This window comes from Heterocephalus glaber, unplaced genomic scaffold (assembly GCF_053883595.1).
Source record: "Heterocephalus glaber isolate CG9 unplaced genomic scaffold, H.glaber_assembly_v1.0 deba00001056, whole genome shotgun sequence".
Classification (NCBI taxonomy): domain Eukaryota; kingdom Metazoa; phylum Chordata; class Mammalia; order Rodentia; family Bathyergidae; genus Heterocephalus; species Heterocephalus glaber.
In genome coordinates, this window is record NW_028258182.1 from 357,450 (window position 1) to 381,287 (window position 23,838).

General features: G+C 39.6%; 1 protein-coding gene across 3 annotated transcripts in view; it reads left to right on the forward strand.

Annotated features, from left to right (window-relative positions):
• Arhgef28 (Rho guanine nucleotide exchange factor 28) overlaps positions 1 to 23,838 on the forward strand; it is a 328,072-nt gene that overhangs the window by 148,852 nt on the left and 155,382 nt on the right. For 2 of the 3 annotated variants that reach the window (XM_021251666.2, XM_004874150.4), the window contains 3 exons: positions 7,887 to 8,070; positions 10,810 to 10,990; positions 15,063 to 15,132. In XM_021251666.2, the coding sequence (XP_021107325.1) occupies positions 7,887 to 8,070; positions 10,810 to 10,990; positions 15,063 to 15,132 (435 nt within the window). The remainder of the gene's footprint in view (positions 1 to 7,886; positions 8,071 to 10,809; positions 10,991 to 15,062; positions 15,133 to 23,838) is intronic. The other variant, XM_087209586.1, reaches the window with a different exon arrangement.

Sequence of the window (23,838 nt, forward strand, 5' to 3'; positions counted from 1 at the left end):
TGTATCCAGACTGGCACTGCAAACTTCCAAAAGCCAGTTGTGAGACATGATGAGTCCACACTGTGCCTACTTGTCAATAATACCAGAAAAATGCAGTGTGTTTTCATTTGTCTCTCAAACAAAACAAAGGCCCCTGGTGGGTGGATAGGAGGGTGTCTGAGAATTTCAGCTCACCTGTGGTGCAAGGAGAGAGAAGGGTGCCTGGGGCACAGTAGCCACTCAGCAGATTATCTATCGAATAGATTGGTAGTGGACTTGAATCATAGCCTCGAAGAAATACTAACAAATGAGAGAGAAATGGATTACATGGGCTGGAAGGAGGTCTGGCATAATTGCTCCTTACAACACCTAATGACTGCCTGCTGCCCAAGGCATGGGATAACAGTGCATTTGTCTTACTGGTGTATCTGGTATACTATACTGATGCAATTATAGTGTTTCCTGAGCAGGTGGCTAGCTCCTTTCAATTATGCTTTGAAATTATAACTAGAGGGAAACTGTTTTCAAACATGCCACATATCTATTTAGTGACTGTTTATTATAATTGTTGTATTAAAAAGATCAGACAGTGTATACAACTGCCAAGACAATCCCCCCTCCCCCAACACTGGCTCTCATCATTCTTGAAAGTCCTGGCCCATATGTTATTTTCATTACAGACTCTCCAGCCTTCCTAGGTAGTAGGCTGGGCAGATGTCTCTTCCTTTTTATAGATCAGTCAACCTGAGACTTGAAAATTAAATGGTTTCCCTGTAGTTAATAGCTTAGTAAGTGCTGAAGTCTAGATCTTTCAACCCTCTGGTCCATCCCCTCTTGCATTGTATAACGTTGGGTTTGAATTCTTAATACCGTGTACCAATGTGCATCTTGTACAATTCAATCTGGAAATGTCCCCAAATGTGCGAACCAAAAGTTGGGTGCCATCTTGGAGTTCTGATAAAGACTTTTTAGTGTTTCAACTTGTCTAGTACTAGTTCTACTAACTAAACTAAAGTATAACTAGCCTATGCAGGATGTCAAATTCATAAAGTACATCCCAGTGTTGTACATCACAATGCAATTTTTCTGGGATGATAGTGTGTGTGTGATGTGTGTTTTCCCAGAGGTGGTTATAATCTGAGTATCTCAAGTGCATCTGGTGCAAAAAAGAAGTTTCAGGGAGCTAAACCTTGGCATTATGCTTCCATCACTCCCCTTCTTCTACATTTGGCTTTGTGATCCAACCAAGCCTGCCATGCTGTGCTCTTTAGAATGTCCTGTTTCCATCTTTCCTCTAAGGGTGTTTTTATTTGCAATTCTTACCCTGGACTCACCAGCATCACATCTTTTTTTGAAAGGAGGATTTGTGCATACACATACCAGAGCCCTGAGCAGACTAGTGAAAGGAAGAGGCTATAAGACTCAACCCTTTTTCTCATCCTCATTCAGAATTCTGAAAACAACGCAGAGATTGTGTGATGCCCATGCCATATTCTCTCTTCTACTCTCCATGTAAACTTTTGCTAATTTTTCCATTGTATTTACTTTTGGTCATCATGTTTGGCCTTTTCACAAACATCTGCAAACTTTCAAATCACAATACATGAGATAGGCAGAAATAATTTAAACTGCAGTTCTGTTTTCTTAGAGGCCAGATAGTTTCTTTATTTCTGTTTACACTGTCTAAACCTAGACCTGTACTTCAGTGATTTCATGGCTCAGATACCTACTTTATTCTGAACAAAAGTGAGCCATCTGTATGCTTTTCAAAAGGGAGGGAGTATGTCCATTGTTGTGTGCACAGGACTTAGCACTCAGAAGTGGTCTCATTCAAGGTCGCCTACCAAATAACTTAGATACACAAGTTGAGACCATGACTATATACAAGGAGTGTTCAAAATACGTAGTGAATGTTTAAATTTTAAAAATTTAGGGGCTGGGGATTTAGCTCAGTGCCACTGCCTGCCTCACAAGCACAAGGTTCCAAGTTTGATCCCCGGTACCAAAATAAATAAATAAATAAATAAATAAATAAATAAATAAATAATTTATTAGAGTGAAAGACAAATTGTCATTAATCCCCCTGAACTATTTTTCCTCAATTCAAAACACTCTTTTGCCACTTTCTGAAGAAGTTTTGGAAGTCCTCTTTGAGGTGTGTCTTTATGAAGTATGATTAAAAAGATACAGTGAATGCTGCTGTTGAGTGCCATTCAACAGAAAGGGAGCTTGTAAAAACATTATGGTGTGTCCTTATCCACTCCATTCACTGAATCTGGCATTCTGAGACTTATGACTTTTCTCCAAAGTCAAACTGACCGTGAAAAGTAAATATTTTGGATTCATTCAGGACATTAAGGTAGCTACAACAGTGCAACTAAAGAGACTTAGAAAAGAGAACTTCCAGAACTGTTTTGGAAAGTGGCAAGAACAATGAGATAAGTGTGTTTAAAATGAGAGTGAATTTTTTTGGGGGGGGATTAATGGTAATGTTTCTTTACTGTGATACTTTTGTTTGTTTGTTTTTGGTGCCGGGGATTGAACTCGGGACCTTGCGCTTGCAAGGTAGGCGTACTGTGATACTTTTAAAAATATTTAAACATTTACTGTGTTTTTCAATCACACCTCACATGGTGCTTTAGAAATCAGGTAGAACTTACTGTAATGAATTGGATTTTTGTGAATTAAAAAGAAATACTTTGATCTTCTAGAAACTTAGTGTGTTAAATACTTATTTCAGTGGCTCCACTCAGGAGCTATGAAAAATTACTGAATCCTACTAAGTACAGTATGTCTGAATTATTTGCATTTAAAAATATCATTTGTTTCTTGATTATTGTGCCCATCGTATTTTAGCTTTAGTATCTCGCTAAATGTTTAAGGCTATTTCCTGGCTTAGCAATAAATAATGTAGATGAAAGATAACTTGTAAAAGTAACAGAAAACTTTATTTGGTGTTGTTCTTTGGTGACATTCTTTTTAGCTGATAGGTAGCTCTTCAGAGTTGATTGGGAAGACAGTGTCCTAAAAGGGAGACCATTGAGATAAAGTGTGCTAATCATTTATTTATTTAAAGTAGCAGATCCCAGACTTGGCTGTGCATTAAACAACTTGAGAATCTTTAGGAAAGTTTCATGCTTGTGTCCCACTTGGAAATTTTGATTGAGTTGTTCTGGAGAGGACCTTGAATGTATCAGTCTGTTCTAAAAACCTCACCCCCCCCTTCCTCGTGTGTGTGTGTGTGTGTGTGTGTGTGTGTGTGTGTGTGTGTGTAGTACTTATGAGTGTTGAGAGAGAGAAAGGGTTTGAGGGAGCTGAGGGGGAGAGACATATACTCACTAATGGAGTCTGGAAGTACCAATATTCCTCAGCCTTTCCCTGTCACATTCTCCTCTTTTCCCTCATAGATATTATGCTGACTTTTATAAGAGTCATTTCCTTGCTTTTCTTTACATTCCCCTTCATATATATATATATATATATGTAGGAATGTTTGGTTTTTATTTTTTTTCAACTTCCTATTATTTTAAATCATCCTTGCATGTTCTTTAGTGACTTGAATATTTCCACTTTCCATTGTACTTGCAACCCTCTTCTGTTAGTCTATACTTCATTTTTATTATAAAAATATATCAAATGATTGCACTGCAATTGATTGTACTTTTGATGGGGATTAAGATTACTTCTAATTTTAAAGACTTCATATTTTTGTGCATGCTTTCTGGTACACATGAAGCTTACTCCTTTTTATGTAGGAATGGAATTGCTGTGGAATGAATTTGCTATAAGACTGTGATGTCTTTAAGTTTATTAGATAATGTGACTGTGTGCTCCAAAGTGCTTGTGCCAATTTACATTTCTCTAGCAGTGGTTGTGAGTTCTAAAGGGCTTGGTTAATTAATTTCACTTTATTTTCAATGGACTTTATGTTTTAGAGCAGTTTTAAATTCCCGACAAACTAAGTAGAAGGTACAGAGATTTCCCACATAGCCCCTGTCCCTGCACATACATAGTCTGTCCGTATTCACCATCCTCTGTCATGAGGCATTTGTTTTAATAAATGAGCTTATATGGACAAATTAATTTTTCAGTCCTCCAAGCTGCATTTCCTGCTAACTAAGAGAGACAATCAGACCTTATGTAGGTAAAATAATGGTTCAAAATGCCGACTGATCAGGGAACAAAACCACTTTCTTTTCATAATAATCAAACCGTCTTGTCAGCTTGCTCCTCTGTCACAGATGTTCTGGAAGTCCCCTTAGCGTGTGCTATTTTTCACCATGCTTTGCTCACTATGAAGTCAAGAGAAGGTAGAATATTTTTAGGAACTTTGGCTCTTTATTTTGACAGCTTCAGTTTGTAGATGAAGAAGCTGATGCTGTTCTGCTGAGTGAGGATCATGGACTTTGAGCTTCCTCCCCATCTGGGGCAGACGGGCCCTCGATGTGCAGTTATGGGAATGACTCATGGAATGACCCAGCCTGTCCAGTTCTTTCCTGTGTCTGGGAGTTTGTACTCCCTGGATGTCATCAGTTGCACCTTTTAATGTTTGCCATCAGAGCAGTTATTAGTAACTCTGCTTAGTTACATTGGTTCAGATAATTCTGGGTATCAACTAAACGGGAAGAGCGATATCTGTTTGGATTTTTTTTTTCCAATTTTAGTTAAACAGTCCTATCTCTTCCAAATTGTATAACTCCTTTCCACAGTTTGTTTTTCTGGCGGGTGTTTAGAAATCTGAAACTCTGTAACAAGCAGAATTATTTATATGCGTGGTGATGCTGTGTGTTTCAAGCTGTTTGCCTTCTTCTTGGTGTTCACACTGAAGGAGACCGTTCTCTCTTACAACAATCTGGCCAATTTCTTATTTCTGTATTTTTTTTTAAACGTCAGAAGATCCTCTTTTCCCCTGCTTTCCCTCCGGCACTGGAAGTGGAGAAAATCTTGAGGAGATAGAGAGACACAGAGGGGCAACTGTGAACCCTTGAGGCCCACGCTGTTCTCTCTTTTCGGAGATGGAGAGATGGGGCCCCAGAGCCGAGAACAGGGAGCTGGAACTTGGGCTTGGCAGGCTTCCCTGATAGAGGAGACTGTACCTCACCTGCACTGCCTTGTTCGAATTGAAGGCAGTGAGATGCACCCCAGATTTAACCATGTTTGGAGCATTATAAACTCCACAGGCACTGGCATTCTAGGAAGAACTAAGTAATTAATACCTTGTTTGTCTCTACCAGCACTGTCATTTTAAAAGAGAAGTCACAGGGCTTAGTTGTTCCCATGTGAACATGTTTTTGTTTTTGTTTTGAGGGGCAAGAAAAGTGCAACCTGTACAACCGTGGGATGTTCATCACCAGATTCAGATCAGGATCTATGTCTTAGAAATTCCATCCCAGTGTGGCTGGCCAGTTTCTCATACTGATGCCTGTCTCATGCCAGAGAGTGTATTGGTATGTTTTGTTACCCAGTCCTAGCAAGTCTCTTCCTGGTTAATATTTAAAAAGGAAGGAAAATGCAAATGTTGTCAAACATTCCCTGCTGGGAGTCTGTTAAGAATAAGAAATTCTACTTTCTAATGAAATAACAGTAAAAACTTAAAGGATAAAATAAAGATTAGTTCTTTAATAGTCAACTTAGCTCTTTTGAATTTTTTAAAGATGAAGATTTCTAGTATATCACATAGCTATCTGGTGGCAGTATGCTGCTTTGTCTGTTTTTAGATATTTTGGCATTTTGGATGTTATTTTACTGGGAGGATCTGTGCCACATCACACAGAACACATGATGGAACAAATATTCAGAAAACTTGGGCATTTCACAGCAATAAAGAAGCATTTACATACTTGAAACCTAAAGCTTTGCATTTATTGATCTAGATATAGAAAAAGCAGTATAAACCAATTAAAACCATAAGCATTTTTCCTTGGTATTCTTGCACAGTAGAGTATTTCCTCCTCATTCTTTCATTTAGAGTTCTAGGTGAGATCACTGTCTGCCATGGTAAGGGGTGTCTAACCTCCACAGATCCTCAGCAAGTCATGTGTATGGAGTGGGAGGAGATGACAAGGCTGGACTTTATTGAGAATTTCAAGTTTGGTTTAATGAGGATCTTTTATTTTGGGTGTGGTAGTAGGTAATGACAGGCTTGGAGGGGAGCTGGTAGGATTGGGTAAGGGTTGTGGTATATTTCCAGTTGGTTTTAGATCTTTATCCTGTCTGTCGATGGTTCCTACTGAAGAGTAGATGAGCCTTGAGGAAAGTTCCTGTAATGAACAATCACTCATTTGCCTGGGCAAGACTGTCTGGAAATTGTTAAGTTATGCTCATGGAGACAGTGGTGCAATATAGTCATGTTAATGTGGACAGTATCAGTGTGGGGAAGTAGGCAGTTTTGTCCTCTGTGCTCACAGTTTACTCAGGAGGTGCCTGAGGCAGATCTAAGAATGATAGATCCTCCATATAGCAGCTGCAGTCAAATGCTAAGAGCTAAGTTTCATAGGAATTCACCAAGGAGAGAACCATTTGTAGAGTACACACTACGGGCCAGGCACTGTGTTAGCACTGGAGACACCACAGGATAGAAGACAAGGTCCTTGCCTTCTTGGGCCTTTCATTCTACTGTGACGCAGCTCCCTGGGCTCTCTTTAAGTTACACACACAGTCAAGAACATGACTTTGCTGGAGCTCATGTTTAGCTCACATTTTTATGCATGCTCCCTGCAGCAGGTCTAGAGTGCTGGGATTGTCAGGTTTAGTTTGTTAACAGGAGGCTTGTTGTAAGATATACCAATGCCTGTGCCATCTATAGGTCTAACTTTCACTTGTTTACTTATTTTTAAAGACAGGCTTTTGATCTGCTGCCCAGGCTGACCTTGAACTTCTAGGCTCAGGTGATCCTCCAATCCCAGCCCCTGAGTTCAGGGACTACAGGCAGGGATCTAGCTTCTTTAATGTAGGCAGATTTATTCATTTACATGTTTATGACACTGTGTCTGTCATGGATCAGCTGTGTTCCAAGCACTCAGCCACTGCAGTAGGAGTACAGGTGTACAAACTTTATACAAATTAGGTAATTGAAGCATACATAAATACTAATTGGGGTTTTGACAGCTGATTGGCATTCAACTCTACAAATACTGAATGACTTTAATTTACGAGATGCTATGCTAGGTATTAGGAACAAAAACTCCAAGGACCCATCAGCCTGTAAGGTGATTCAATCAGGAAACGATCACAATGTAGATCAACAAACATCACAATGGAAACCAAGACACAGACCAACCAAGAGCCCTTTGTCTGGGAGATTAAAATAGGTTGAGGCCTAGCTTGTTGCAAAGTGCAGGGTGGCTTTGGCAATATCGAAATAACCCCAGAGATATAACAGATGGACAGAAGCATTACTGTAAAGTTTTGACAAACACCATGATCTCAAAATTTCTGGACATATAAAGCCTGTTGCTGATGTCGCTTCTCATTAGGGGAGGAGCAGCTTTGAGGACAGAGGGTAGAGACAGTGGCTCCTCTGTGGTCATGACAGAGTAGGGAGATCTCATTAAAGGGTACCTTGGAAATTGCCAAGTGTTTGTTTCCAAATGATGGTCTTTTCCTAGAGCCTACTTTTCATAGGTGATCTTCTTGTGTGTTTAGTGACAATTGATGGCAATGTGTAGTTTGTGGGTGCAAAGGACACTAGTGATGAGTGGATCTGGCCCCAGCATCTTCCAGCTTCCTGACATAAATCCTTGGACCACTCCACATTTGCAGAGTGAGGTGTTGGGATCAGATGCTTTTCATATTTCCTTCTAGTTTTGACATTTTATTGTATCTAATTGCATTGTCTTTTTGACAAAATGTATGAAACAAACCTTGAAATGGAGGAACTAATATCACATGTTTTTCTTTCTCTACAGTATCTCTGTACAGAGAGTCTCTTCTACATCTGGCTGTGAGATGGGGCCTGGCTAGGCTTTCCCACTTCCTCTTGTGTCTCCCTGGGGGTGTCCAGGCCTTGGTGTTACCCAATGAAGAGGGTGCCACGCCATTAGACTTAGCCTCACATGGCGGACACTCCAAGCTTGTGGAAGATATCACAAAGTGAGTTCAGCTGCTTGATAGTTTCTCTTTTAATCCATTTCTGTAAAGTCTGTCAGCACTATGGAAAATGGAAAAATGGAAATAACTAAACCATAAGCTAATGTTGGTTATGTTTTTTTTAACTGGTAGTTCTCATGTATAAAGAACATTAACTACATAAACAGATATATTTGGTATTAATATTTCATGGAGAAGAGGCAGGAAAAAAAGGTCTCAAAAGACTCCATAGGAGAGAGATAATAAAAAAAGTTGAGGAAACTGTAGCCTAAACCCTACTTATCTGTGAAGTTTCAAGTTAAATGTCACTTCTTCAGAGAAGCCTTCTGTGGTATGTTTTATGATTATGATTAATTTATAATATTAATAGTAATATGTAATTATATATGAGACCATTTGTTTCATATATGCCTCACTCCTAAATCATTTGAGAAATTGGATCATTTCTGTTTTACCCACTGCAATTTCTTTTATTATAGTGTCCAGCCAGTAATTTTCATTGAAAGAATATAGATTTTTGTTGAATCAATGAATGACAGACAAACTCTCTGGTACTATTTTTTTTTTGTTTGTTTGTTTTGTTTTTGGTACCGGGGATCGAACTTGGGACCTTGCGCTTGCAAGGCAGGTGCCGGAACCACTGAGTTAAATCCCCGGCCCCTCTCTGGTACTATTTAGGGCCTAATGAAATAATGGAAAGGAAATAATTTGTTAACTATAAAGTTCTCTATGTTTATGATGGTATCAACACTTCCAGTAAACAATGAGCCTACTGTTTATTATTTAGAATGATTCAAATAGGTCATTAGTCTTAACTTATGGAAGAAGGATTTATATGTAGTGATTTCATTATTTTAATATATAATACAAAATATAAATGGAAAGTCATTAAAGACTCAAAGCGCTATATAAATATTAAATATGTTAGAGTATTATTACATGATATATCTTAATGGATTTTTCTTCTTGGGCTCATGGCACTAATTATAATTTATGGTTATACAGTGAATAAGTGGACATTAGTGTAGAAATCAGAGGGTTTTAAGAACTTTTTTTATTTGGTCAAATGTCTGTCCACCAAGAGACAAGCCTATCCACAGAGAATTTCCCTTTGGTTTAACACGGTCTCACTTGCTTTGCTAAAAAGGGCTGGGCAAGAGTGTGTCCTTTGACTTAGTCAGCATGGGTAGGGTTCCATTGAGGTCCTGGAGGCAGACTTCTTCATCTCTTTGTAGCTTTGTATCTTTTTTCCTGAGTCTGAAATCAGAAGATAGTATTTTTTTTTAAGTTTACATGTTTAATAAAAGCATTCATGGATTAGACTATAAACTCAATTATGATCATATAATAGTTCATCCACATTCTAAATTAATAGCAGTCATCTTATTGCCGAGGCTCAGAGTGCATCCACTTTATTGTTGGCATGGAGAGTTTGTTTCTAGAAGATTCTGGAGTTCTTATCACAATTAGTGTGAAGAGTTTGGGGAGTTTCCCCAAGTCTCAGAATAAAACTGCTCTTTACAGATCTCTTTTTATCACTCTATAAGGATAGAGGTAATATTTATTTCAATGGAAATACAGATGCTCCTTAACTTACGATGGGGTTATGTCCCCATGAACCCATTGTAAGATGGGAAATTCTCACATTGAAGATGCGTTTTCTACTCCTAACCTACTGAATAGCATGGCTTAGCAACACAGTCCACTGTGCTGTCCCAGGTGTTTACTCTGTCATTATGTTGCTGAGTGGGAGCAATGGCTCTCTGCCACTGCCCCGCATTATTAGATTGGGAAAAGGTCAAAATTTATAATTTGAAGTAAGATTTCTAATGACTACATACACTTTCTTCACCATGGTTAAATTGAAAAATTATAAGTCAAACCATCATAATTTAGGGACTGTAAAACAAACATTCATTAACAAAACGAGATCATGTTAGAAGAAGAAAGAGGCACAGAGCTGGTTCTGTGAATTGAGGAATCTGGGAACAGTCTGTTGGGATGTGACAACATGTTGAATATTATTATTTTTTTCCTGAGGCATCCTTACTATTGCTGTTGCCTGATCTTATAAGCCACCTAGAATATTGTTTTACTAACTATGAAGCCTACCTATAGCTAATAAGTATGCAATTGTTCTTAGCTAATACAGAACAGAAAATAAGCTTATATTCAAGAATTTAGTTTGGGAATGTTCCTTTGTTAATGAATGTATTCATGAATACACACGATTGAATTTATGCATGTTTTAATTTGCATGACAAAGGGATTTACAACAGTGGTCCCAGTGTGTTATGAATATCTCACTTGTTTGTAACAGTCAAACCTCAGTGCCTCCCTAGAGATCATATCTGTTTTCCACTGTAATCACCTAATAAACCACTGGCTGCCAGCTAATTTGTTTTACATGTGGCCCTGTTAAAGGGAGAGGCATCTTTTCAGATTAAAAGGAAAATGAAATAATGAGGAAAATTTCTGTGTTTGAAAGTCATTACTGTTACATTTTTAGAAATCTTCAAAGTATATGTATATTTCAAATTCTTTTCAATAAGTGGCTTCTCTAGGTGGGAAAAAAGATGGTTTTACTAGTATCTGTTTATATGATCTTATGTATTTGTTGCATAAAGGTGACTTTCAAGGATCATTTGCCTGTTGGATTTGTATATCTGGGGAGAGAGGGTCCTGGGTTCTTGGGGATGGCACTGTTGAAGCTTTGTGTGGATTGTGACTGTGATGTTTCAGTTTTCAGGGCCCACGTTCCCCAGGCTTCTCCCGAGTGAGGCTCAGTGAGGATGCTTCTCTGCAGTACGTTCACTCGTCAGACACACTGACTCTGACCCTTAACCACACGGCTGAGCACTTACTGGAGGCAGATATTAAACTCTTCCGAAAATACTTTTGGGACAGAGCCTTTCTTGTTAAGGTTTGTGCTGGTTACTTTGGTGTACAGACGTGCATGCTTCTGAAAAGATTGCAGGCTTGATTCATTGTTTTGGGAACGGTGCTTTTTTGGAGGTAGCACTTTTTAAATCCAATGAAACACTGGGGGCATGGAATTGGAAACTGTTATAGTATGGAATGAAGATTATTATATATGATGGCCGTAGGAAAATAATTTATATAACAATCTTTTTTTTTTTTTTTGTACCAGGAATCGAACTCGGGTCCTTGCGCTTGCACAGCAGGCGGCAAAACCACTGAGCTAAATCCCTGGGCCAATATAATAATCTTGATTCCTGGATTTTTCTGAGCCAGCTCTACCCGTGGTTGGATTTTAACATTCTCATATTTGATATTTTCTCTGCACTTACTATAATACTTGAGTATTATAGTTCTTATCTAAAACATTTGCATTTAGGGCTATGTATAATATCTACTCCTGGGCTTTCTTATTAGGGCTTAGATGTAGTTAAGCTTTTGTATCAGTGTACACATAAGAACAGGTAAGAACCTAGAGGTTTTCTCCTCCCACCGTGGCCCCTTACTAACTTTGAGGCTACCATAGCATGCCCATCTCGGGGGTGAACTGTTTCACCTTCATTGTTATTGTTGTTATTATTACTATTCTTTTGTATACTTTAAGAGTATAAAAAATATTTATACATTTTAATTATTATTAACTCAAGTGTAACTCTGAGTGAGAGCCAGGAGTTGATCTATTGGACCAGGGTCAGAGGTTTAATGGACTTACTAGTTATACTAGTCAGATCTTGTGGCCTCCTGAGTTTTAAAGCACATCTATTATCAAGGTACAATTTTTATGGCTGTAGAAGCTTTAAAACAGATCAAAAAGCTCAGAAAATAGATATTGCCATTTATCACAATTTTGGCTTTTGTGTGTTTGTGTCAGATAATTAAAATTCAACCCCAAACATTATATATTAAATATTATTATTGGCTTCTTCCATATAGAGTTTTATTTAAACAATTAAAATAAAACATTCTTCAGAGTACGATCTACCTCTCTGTTTGGTTTTAGGAAATTTTGTGTATTTTACTGACACACAGTGTTACATACAATGTACAAACGAGGGTGTTGCTTAAGGATACAGTTCTTGTCATTGGAAGATGCTAAATCTGCAGCCATTGTTGTGGCTTTTCATCAAAGCACCAGGTGGCTGTTGATCTAGCCAGACAGATGCTGGCTTTGCCTTGTAGAGGTTCTCAGGATAAGCTCTGTGCCCTGCCACCCCAAGGGACACAGCTCAGCAATGCATGTATCCTCAGAAGAGACACTTAGATAGCAGAGTGGCACTTGATGACTGAATTCCTGGGAACAGTAGAGCAAGCTCTATGTGCAGGCAGAACTCACTGGGCACTCACTTCATTATCAAATCCTCCAACTGCTTAGGCTGGGTTTGTGACATCTTTCATACACATTTGAAATAATATTGATAACTTCTGCGGAAGATTTATGGTGAATAAATCTAGATACCTCCGTGATTTGTTATAGTAGACTTCACAACACCAAAGACCAATAAGGGGTGGTTCTCCACCTTCTCTGAGGTTTGCATTTCATTTCATGGAAAACACTTGATAAATATAGCAGTTAAAATGCAGTAGTCTCCCATTTCAGCACTCTCCTTTCTACTTAGAGGTACATGGTGGGGTGGTGAGCAGGGGCCCCAGGAGGGAAGGAAATAGTTGAGATTCTTTCTGACATTTTGACTGGCCTGACAAAACAATTCTGTGGTATTCTTGAGTTTACAATTGTTTGTGGTACTTCTTATTTGGTTAGAAGTTATTTTAAATGTAAGCAAGTGGGACTTATTAAATGAGTTCCCTACACTGAAGCTTTACAACATCGCATGACAAATGTTATGAGATTGTTATAGATTACATACAGAAAATATTCATGCTTTATTGAATCTTGCATGTCTAAAAGTTCATTTTTATATGGCAGCTATAAACAGTGACCTGAGGGGCTGATTGGTGCTTACTGAATCCCAGTCCATGCTCAGTCTCCTCCAATGAGATGTGTGTAGTCTCAGGTGTGAGCATTGCCCAGTTACCTGCAGCCTTCTAGAACAGCAGCAATAAAACCTTGCTGAAGAGGTTCTGTGCTGGCTTTGCTGTCCCCCAGAGCTGTTCCTGTGATCCTCTTCAGAAGCCACACTTTGCAGAGGTTTTATGTTTTTTACTCTATATTCCATTTGATGATGGTGTCATAACAATTTGTAATAAATATTAAGGATTAAAATGACAGGCTGGTGCTAAACATCCAGATTGTAAAGACAGCTATTAAGAAATTAAAGATTAGGGCCGGGGATTTAGCTCAGTGGTTCTGCCACCTGTCCTGCAAGTGCAAGGACCCGAGTTCATCCCCAGTACCAAAAAAAAAAAAAGAAATTAAAGATTAGGGAAAACAGTTTTTTTCCTTTTTGGTGTTGGGATTTAACCCAGGGCATTGCACATGGTAAACATGTGCTCTGCCACTGAGTTCTACCCACACCTGTGAATAGGCAGGATCTTTGCTATATCTTTTAATTATTTTTTAATTATCTCCGCAAAAGAAAACCTTTTTTTTTTTTGGTACTGGGGATCAAACTCGGGTCCTTGCACTTGCAGGGCAGGCGGCGGAACCACTGAGCTAAATCTCTGGCCCCAGAAAGCCTTTCTATAAATCCGAATCCTGATATTTTGGTTCTAGAACTGGGTTGAAATGAACAAGACAACTACGACACTTAAATTTTCTAAAGTTGCGTCCTAAACTGCTAGGTGTAAAAATTTAAGTTTTCATACATTTCATTTACCAGAAAGATAGTATTTTATTCCAAGTTTTGTTCTGATAAGAAACTGGCATTATTTGATGCCCTTCTTAAAATGTAGGCTTGGCACCTCCCCTCACTGGAGGACAAAGGGTTCTTTCCTAGCCCAAGGTTGTCCTGTTGCAGACCTACTCTTGTCCATCCCCTGATGCCCAGGGCCCTGGAAGACAAAACCCTGTGTCCAGCAAGAGCTGAGAAAGTTAATGACCCTTGAGAGTGAATGACTAGGCACTTTGTGCTCCCTGCCCCTTTGTGATTCAGTAAATTGTGTCTATTTTCATGTTCTTCATGCGCTGGCCTCAGAATATTTTTCTGAAATGGTCAAAGAATACAATATTTGATCCTCTGAGCTTAATAACTTGCCGGGAAGGAGGCAGGGGTCTATGTTAGTTGTATGGTTACCTGCCCCCAAAAGCTGAAGGTTTATTTTGGAACATGTGCTCATACAATCTTGGGCTGTTTTACCATTTGGCATATCAACACATAATTCTTTGTTTCTTCACATTTTTGCTGGCTGTGGGGAATCTGTCTGAAAGGAAAGTCCAGGTTGTTCCCAGAGGGCAGAAAACTCTCAACCTGGAGAAGACTCACCAACTTAGCTTGAGCCAGGGATGCTTGTGCCAGTGTGTGCCAGCTTGCAGCTCAAAGTGTGATTTCCCAACTCATGATTATTTTGGATCCTCCTTATCATTACAGTCCTGCCCCTCATCTGGTCCTCTGACATTGCTGTGTCTTAGGATTTGGGTGTGAGATGCTCCAGAGAATAAACCAGTGACCCTTCTTTTTCACTTTGAGATTCTCTGTTCTCTTTCTGGCTTGAACATCATGTTCCTGAGAACCTTCATGACCTACAGAAACAGCCAAGGAACAGTTTTGGCTTCTACCTCTAGGTTTCTCCTGATTTCTGTCCCTGTATCCTGGGCACTAGTTATGCGTGCGTACTTTTTCTTTCTTCTCTTCTCTTCTCTTCTCTTCTCTTCTCTTCTCTTCTCTTCTCTTCTCTTCTCTTCTCTTCTCTTCTCTTCTCTTCTCTCCTTTTCCTTTCCTTTCCTTTCCTTTCTTCCCTTCCCTTCCCCTTCCTTCCTCCTTTCCCTTCTCAATCTTTTCCTTCCTTCCCTCCTTCCTTCCAGCATTCCTAGTGCTTGATTGATTTTCATCTTTTGTTGGATAACTCTAGCCTCAAATGGTTTTTTGATAATTTTTTTACCCTTCTGTTTCATTTCTTAGGCTCTTGAGCAAGAAGCCAGGCCAAAGGAAAGATCAATCATGCCCTCTGGAGCTGCAGAAACTGAAGAAGGTATGCATGGTCCTGCCCCACCTATGCAACCCCGAAGGCACCAGGACAATCTGGTTAACTAGTTTGTTGAAGTGCACAGTGAAACAAAGCAGGAACTAAAATGGGGCTCAGAGACAAGATCTGGGGTTATGGAGTAGGACAAAGCCCGTGCATTCTCCGGCAGCACCAGACATAATGTACAACTGTTTCCATGTTTTCAGCTGGCGTTCACTGAGTGCCATTTGCCAAACCTGGGCCACGCCCTTACGTTCCTAATTTTCGGAGCACTCTCCCGACACAGATTTTTCATTTTCCAAAGTTTATTCACTCAGTCTTTCTGTTGGTTGTTTGTTGTTTTACTCATTTACCCTCTGTGGAGCTTCTCTGTGCTTGGGGCAGCAAGACTGAGAGGGGATTCCATGGGGATCATGAAGGGATGAAGGGGTGCTTGTTGACATGAGGAGTAAACATCACCACCAACATTTAGAGGTGAGACTCATCAAAGTATGGTGTAGTCCCACACACACACCTGAGAATTGTCCCATACAGCTGTTTCCATGACCAAATGCACAGTTTTGTTCATGTTGGTAGTTGATGTACAGAGAGATTTTTCATCATACAGTGTCACTACTCTATTTCACATCAAGTGCATGGAATCATTCTGACACCGCCCCGGTATATGGCACCCAGCTCACTTGCAGGGACATCATCATTCATTTTCTTTAACTTGGCAGTTTATCTGGGCGTGCAATCCTTGCTGCATTTCACATACCTTTTCCCTATACTTATAAGTCTGGTCTGTTAGTGTGCCCTAGTACTAAACATGAATTTTTAACCTACCAATCATTCTTACCTGCTTTTGCAGATTCCTATACTTTTCGTCTGGAATGCATTTTGATTACCTGACAGTAATTGCAAAAATCTGACCATATCATTGTGTTTTAGGGAAAATGTTTTATATATTGAAATATATATTGTCTTAGTGTTGGTTATTTTCCTTTTGCTTCATATTTTAGTTAGGGTACTATTGATTTTGATTTTTTAAGGTTATAAGTAAAGATAGGGTCATATATATATAAATACACACACACACACACATATATATATATGTATATATGGGCAGGTAGAGTTATGTTATTTTTATATTTAATTTCAGGATAGTAAGGAGTATATTATTATTAATCTTAAGGGACATTGGCCTGATAGGGCTAAGAACCATCATGTTAGATACTGGGGCTAGGGAGGAAAAATAAGGTAAGGTTCTTATTCCTAAGTCACCAATATTAACAGCTAGTTAATACGTGTGGTTTTGCTTTTAACTGGCAACACAGACCAGCTGTATTCCAGGTAGGATGGAAGGAAATAGGCTGTTAGAAGGTAGTCTTGGAGAAGGGACATTTACAGTGAGTGGCTGAGGTCTGTGTAGCTGTTCACACTGCACCTGCCTCTGGGTTAAGCCTGACCCTCTGAGCTTCCTGCCAAACTTTGAGATCTGGTTGCAATGGAGGTGCCTTTGCTGTTTTCTGTGAGTGAAGCTTCTGGCTTTTGAGGGTGCTACTGTTTGCCCTTCCTGCCCAAGGAGGAGTTATTTCATGCTACCTCCTTGAAGACCAGTAGGAGAAACTTCTTCCTGGTTTCATGTTACAAATGCTGGCTTCTGCTCAGCACTTGGCCTGCTATTATTGCTGCAATTGTAGCTAATCTGGTTTCTCACCTCTAGTGGGCTGATAAAAATTTGGAGCTAAAAAACCCCAAAACTTGGAGCTAAGTTTCTTGGCTGCCAATTGCCAAGGCCTATGGCATTGCTGACTACATTTTTATACTACCCTTATTTCTTATTTAAGCCCCCACGCTGTGATTTTCAAATCAGCTTCTGATTTTTTAGATCATCTTGTATATATTTCCTCCCTTGTCATTCCTCTTCAAACTAATTTAGAACAAGGAAATCTAAATAAGTACTGGGATTCCAATTTCTTTGCCCATGGAGCTGACAGTCTGGGGTTGAGGCAGTGAAACAAGCTCTCCAAGGAGACTCTGATTAAGTGCTCTAGGAGTCATTTGCAAATCGTACAGTGAGGATGCTGCAGATTGTGACAGAGGAAGGGTCAGGGAAAGCTTCCTGGAGGAGGTGAACTTGGAGCTGTGATCTGATGGAGAAAGGGGGAATTTCAGGCAGTGGAAATACTTATAAAATAGAGTCCTGAACTAGATGATACATTATGAAGCATTGGGGGAAACACAGGTCATTTTGCAGTCCTTGTAGTATAGGTGTGTGTGTGTGTGTGTGTGTGTGTGTGTGTATCATGCACATGTGTATACATGGCAGTGGTGGTGACACCAGGAAATGAGATGTAACAGGTGGGCTGATTGGCAGGGTTTATATTAGAGGCAAGGAGCTAGATGCCCCCCTAACATCTTTGGCAGCTCTCTCAAATGATGAGATTATTGTATTAGAAAGGTTGCTCTGGTGAGAGTATAGAGGATGGATTTGAGGAGATGATTGTCAGCCAGAGGGCTGCTGAAAGTAATTCAGCAGGGTCGCCACTCCACAGCTGTGTGATGATAGGAGAGATGGGGACGATGAGTACTGCTCTGAAGTTGCGGGGTCTGACTGGGTGCCAATGGTGAAGGAGAAGAGTGGCTCCTCCATTCTTGGGAGTGTCCCTAGGTGGGATTGCAGGAAGCAGGATTATGACAGAAGTGTACTCACTTTTAGATGGGTTGAGTTTGAAGGGCATGTGGGGCACCCAAGTGAAGATGACCAAAGCCACCAAGCCAAAAAGATTTGGACAAATATCGAAGTCCTCTAGTTCCAAATACTTCATGTATATGTTTTGTAGACCTTCAGTGCTTTTGTGTTTGCCTACTCTTGAAAGAATATTAGAAACAGGGTGCACATTCCAGTAGAGGGCAGTAGTCAACTAATGTCCAGACTACTGTATTCTGTTGGTTTTTGTCTATTCAAGAGCCTGGAGGAGACCCAAGAGGAAGGACAAAGCATTTTCAGTATTTGAGTTTCTTCTCCCCACCCCTTACCCCTAAAATGAACTTTTCCCTTGAGATCTACTAGGAGTTTTTTTTTTTTAATAGATTGTGCTTTTCTTCTCCCCTTGGGGCAATGGGTAGAGGTGGAGTCTCTAAGCTTGTATCTGTAGCTGTCATAGATTAAAAGACTATAATAACTCGTTTAGCCTGGGAGTTAGCTTTGTTGTCTTTGTGAGTGTGATAAAAGGTTTTATTATTATTATTCCTAAGAGCCACTTATATTTTCATTATTTCATGATTGTAATAGTATTCCTAGAATAATAGGAAATTATGTGGAATGCATTAAATAAGCCCAAAGTCATCTTGCCTTTGATATACTCAGATTAATAAACTAATTATTAGTATTTAGTAATCCACAAATAGGCTCCATTCTTTTGTTTGCTTTTTGTCCTTATTGGATCACTCTAAGATTTCCGAAAGAGTATTATTCAGTCTTAGACAGTGTTCTGAAAATCAGTATTATTTAGGCAAATACATAGAAAATTCTATATATGAAGCCTCATATTGAAGTTCTAGAATGCATTTAATGTTTCATAGGTTCTAGTAAGTCAAGAGACAGTCAGGAAATCTGTGTAATCTTGTGTAACCTATCAGCTCTCCAGTTTAACTGATTATAAAGAATCCCCTTTGCATAGTTTTCATGGAACACCTCACAGAAGTGGTTTGTGGAAGGTGCTTTGGAGATTGATGCTATTTCTCCTGTCTCCTGACCCTCTCCTCTCTCGACCTAATTTGCTCCATTTGCACTATAACCTGGGTTCTCAGCATTCATCGGTACAGTTATGTCACTGGGAAGCGCCCAGGAGGTGTTTTGCAAACTACTCGTGGACACCTTGAGTCTTTGAAACTATCTGTGCCTCCCAACAGCCTGCCACATTCTTGATGCCTTTTGGGAGGCGACTGCCTGCCTAGAGTCTGTGGGCCACAAAGAAAGCCGAGAACCAATATAATACTCTTCACTACTATGTGAATCCAGTTCCTTCTTTATTTTATTTATTTATTTATTTATTGTTTGTTTTGTTTTGTTTTGGTACTGGAGATCGAACTCGGGTCCTTGCGCTTGTGCAGCAGGCGGCGAAACCACTGAGCTAAATCCCCAGCCCTCTTTTTTATTTTTTTGTACTTGAAGGAAACTATATGATAATGCTGTCTCAACTCTTATGCCACTTGTCTGTAATTTTGTTGGCTTTCCCCCATAAATTACCTTCTGCGTTTCCATTAAGAAGGAAATAGGGGTCTGGGGATTTAGCTCAGTGGTACTGTGCCTGCTTCGAAAGCGCAAGGTCCTGAGTTTGATCCCCAGTACCAAAAAGTAGAGACGGAAGTAGGAAGTGGGATTGGAATGAGTTTTAATCATAGAAGAGAGGGTAAAATCATTTCCCTTGTGGCTGAGGCAGCAATGCTCAGCTGCTAAGACACTCCTGTGTGGCCCTGCAGAGAGGCTGTGGGTCTGAACAGAGGTCCTCATCTGTGCAGGTCCCTCTACTTTGCAATGCAGTGAATATTTACCTGTAGCAGGCACTGTTCTGGGCATCTGGTGATACAGCAGCACCCATAAACAGGCAAAGGCAGAACACTCCACTCTCAAGGAGTTTACTTTTGTTAGTGTCCCTTGAGCATTTTTTAGCATCTGCTGTGTGCCAGGCACTGTTCTTAGTCCCAGGCAGGCAACTGTGAGCTGAATGAGGCATGTGCACTCATGCACCACACACTCTAGCCATTGTGGGGAATGACGTGGAGCCAAGGAAGAGTTGTCTTCCCATTTTATGCATGAGGAAGTGGTAGCACAAAGAGGTGATATAACATGCCCGAGGTGACACAGCTTGCCCAGGCAGTCAGAAGTCCGATTAAGAGACTGCCCTCCACATGCCTCACTGCAACCTCCTCTGTATAACCATCTCTGTATAGCAGAGGACCTATCCATTTAGTGTTCAGGCTGCTGATTTAGTTTTCTTCAGCATTTTGGGGATGGAAAAAGTGCAAACATTGGAATCACTGCCTGGCAATGACCTGTTTTCCAAATGGTAGTCTGTCTCAGGTCCTTTCGACTGAGAGATCTGTGACCCACATGCACAGGCTCGTCTTGATGACACATGCTAGCAGCAAGCAGATTGTGCTGAAAACATCGGCTATGCCACAAAGTGGCTTCTCAGCCTTATGCCAATCACTCTTCTGTGTTTGTGAAAATGGCAGGGAGTAGTGGTGGTAGAGGTGGAGTAGAGGTGGGAGTGTCATTTGATACTTCATAATAAGACTGAAATGAGAAAATGTGGATGAAGTATCTTCCCAGTATCTAATAACGGCGCATGCCTAGCACAGGATGGCCCATTTTGATAGCAAATTGTATAACATAGGCTCATAGTGAGTTTAATGGTAAATGTCTGTGTTTTCAGATTCCAGGACAGAACCATTCTTATCATGGTGACTAGAGGTGAGCAGATTTTTCCTTTGAACATTCTTTAGATGGGGTGTGGCACTTCCCAGTTTGCTCTGGTTTGTGAGATGCTGGGTAGGGGCAGATAGTTGCAAGGCGTGTTCTTATTTGAATAATTCCTGTGTGACACTAGGAAAACAAGAGGACTTTATATCCACATGCAGTTTGCACATGCAGTTTCCTTCCCAAAATTTTTATTTGAAATGATCTTACTTAAGGGTTTTTTAAATTGTCACATGTGGTTCAAATGTTTTATCAAGATATAGGTCTATCAGGGCTGGGGATTTAGCTCAGTGGTTCCAGCGCCTGCCTCGTAAGCTCAAGGTCCCAAGTTCGATCTCCCGTACCAAAAAAAAAAAAAAAAGATATAGGTCTATTGCACCTTCTTAAGTTGCACTTATATGGGTGGGAGGTTGATAGAAGTTTTTAATTGGAAAGTCACAAGACTTTTTTCTTTTGTAACTGAGCTTAAAAAAAAAAAGGCTGCTTTTTTGGTGGGGGCGGATGAAGGCTCACAGGAGCCCTTTCTCTTAGAGGGGGCAAGTTCCCTTCCTTACATCTTTCATTTGAGGTATGTATGAATCAACAGTTGCAGTTGACTGAAATGCTACTGGAATTTGAAAACTTGACTTTCCTTATATTTTTTTAAATACTACTTGCCCCTCTTAGGGAAGCTGTGTGCCAAAGAACCAGTGTCATAACCCCCTCCTCCCTCCTGCTGAGCTGATGTTGCACTGTTGCATATCCCAGCTACTCTGTGGGTTTTGTGAAGCTGTGTGTGAAGTCTCTACCTCACTGCAGTATCTGGAGGCAAGATTGCACTCCCCTACAGACATGTGGAGTAAGCTGTGGAGTAATTTTTTTGGCACATAATAAACACGTTGCAGCAGGAAAAATAAAAAGATATAGGTCTTTTACACTAGGGGAGCTGGGTCTGTGTTTTGGGGAATTAAAGTGGCAGTTGGGAATCTTTTCTGCAGGATGATCACTCAGTTGGTGACAACACTGTCCTAATCTTAACAAGGATTATCTGTTTAAGCCCTTGGTATGGGATTTTAATTTTTTCAACACAATTTAAAAAGTCAAGCGTAAAAAGGCAAATAATGTATGTTCTCAGTTATAGGTGGAAGTGAAAAAAAGTTGATTTCCTAGAAGAAGAAAGTAAAATAGTGATTACAAATGGCTAGAAAGGGGAGATTGAGGGAGCTAAAATATAGCTGGATATTGAATACCAACATATGATTACACAGGAGGAGTAAATTCTCATGTTTGGAATAAATTCTCACCAGTCTGCACTCCCACCAACAATGGAGAAGGGTACCTTTCTCCCCACACCCCTGCCAGCATTTGTTATTGGTTGATTTCTTGATAGCAGCCATTCTTTCTGGAGTGAGGTGGATCTCAGTGTTGTTTTCATCTGCGTCTCTCGAATGACCAGTGATGTTGAACCTTTTTGCATATATTTATTTCCTGCTTTTACTTCTTTGCCTGAGAAATGTCTGTTCATTTTACATGCCCATTTTTGAATTGGGTCTTTGAATTTGGGGGGTCTCATTTTTTCAGTTCTTTATGTATTCTAGATAAGTAGTCCTTTGAGCAACAGCTGGTAAAGATTTTTTCCCACATTGTGGGTTGTCTCTCGACTCTGTGACTTTCCTTGCTGTGGAAAGCTTTTTAAAAAGATGAGATCCCAGTTGTTGATACTTTGTACTAGTTTTCATGTGACCGAAGTTTTGTTCATAAAGTTTTTGCCTACACCAATGTCTTCAAGAGTTCTGCCTAACCTATTTTTCAGCAAGTATAGTGTTTCTGTTTTAATATTTAGATTTTTGATCCATTTCAATTTTAGTTTAGTGCATGGTGAAAAATATGGGTCTAGTTTTAATCTTTGGCAAACTGAGACCAAGTTTTTCCAGCCCCATTTATTAAAGAGGCGATCTTTCCTCTAGTGAGGTTATTTGCCTCCTTTGTCAAAGATGAGTTGGCTGAGTATGTCTGGAGTTATTTCTGTATTTTCTGATCTGTTCCATTGATCCTCGGGTCTGTTTCTTTGCCAGTACCATGCTGTTTTTATCATAGTAGCTTTGTAGTATAGTTTCAAGTTGGGGCTTGTGATACCCCTTGCCTTGCCTTTGTTGCCTAGAATTGCCTTTGCTATTTTAGGTCTCTTTTGGTTCCAAATCAATTTTTGGATTGTTTTTTCTAGTTCTGTGAAATATGCTGTTGGAATTTCAATCAGAATTGCATTAAATCTCTATAACAGTTTTGAAAGTATGGCCATTTTCACTATATTGGTTCTTCCTACCCAAGAACAGGGGATGTCTTTCCATTTCCTATATCCTCTTCAATCTCTTTCTTCAGAGTGCTATAGTTTTCAAAGCAGAGGTCTTTTACTTCCTTCATTAGATTGATTCCTAGGTATTTCATATTTTGGAATGCTATTATGAAAGGAGTTGTTTCCCAGATTCCTCTCTCAGTGTGTCTGTTATTCATGTACAGGAAAGCTATTGTTTTTCGAGTGAACTTTTAACCAGCTACTCTACTGAATTTGGTTATTAAATCTAGAAGTCTTTTGGTGAAGTTTTGGGGTCTTCTATAGAGGATCATGTCATCTGCAAATAATGACAATTTATCTTTTTCATTTCCTATCCTTATTCCTTTTATTTCTTTGTCTCATCTAATTGCTGTGGCTAATGTTTCCAGAACTATGTTGATCAAGAGTGGTGATAGTGGAAATCCTTGTCTTGTTTCTGATTTTAGTGTGAGAGATTTCAGTTTTTGCCCATTTAGTATAATGTTGGATTTTGGTTTTTCATAGATGGTTTTTATCAGGTTGAGATAAAGACCATCTATTCCATTTTTCTGTAGGTTTTTTTTTTTTTTATCATGAATAAGTGTTGAACTTTGTCAAATGCTTCTTCTGCATCTATTGAGATTATTATATGGTTTTTGTCTTTGGCTCTATTAATATAGTATATTACATTTATTGATTTTTGTATGTTGAACCATCCCTGCATCCCTGGGATGAAATCCACTTGGTCAGGGTGTATGATCTTCTTGACGGTCTTCTGCATTCAGTTTACCCGTGTCTTATTGAGGATTTCTGCATCTATATTCATTAGAGAGATTGACCTGTAGTTCTCTTTTTTGGTTGGGCCCTTCTCTGCTTTTGGAATTAAGATAATGCTTGCTTCCAGGAATGAATTTGGGAGTATTGCTTCCCTTTCAATTTTATTAAAGAGTTTGAG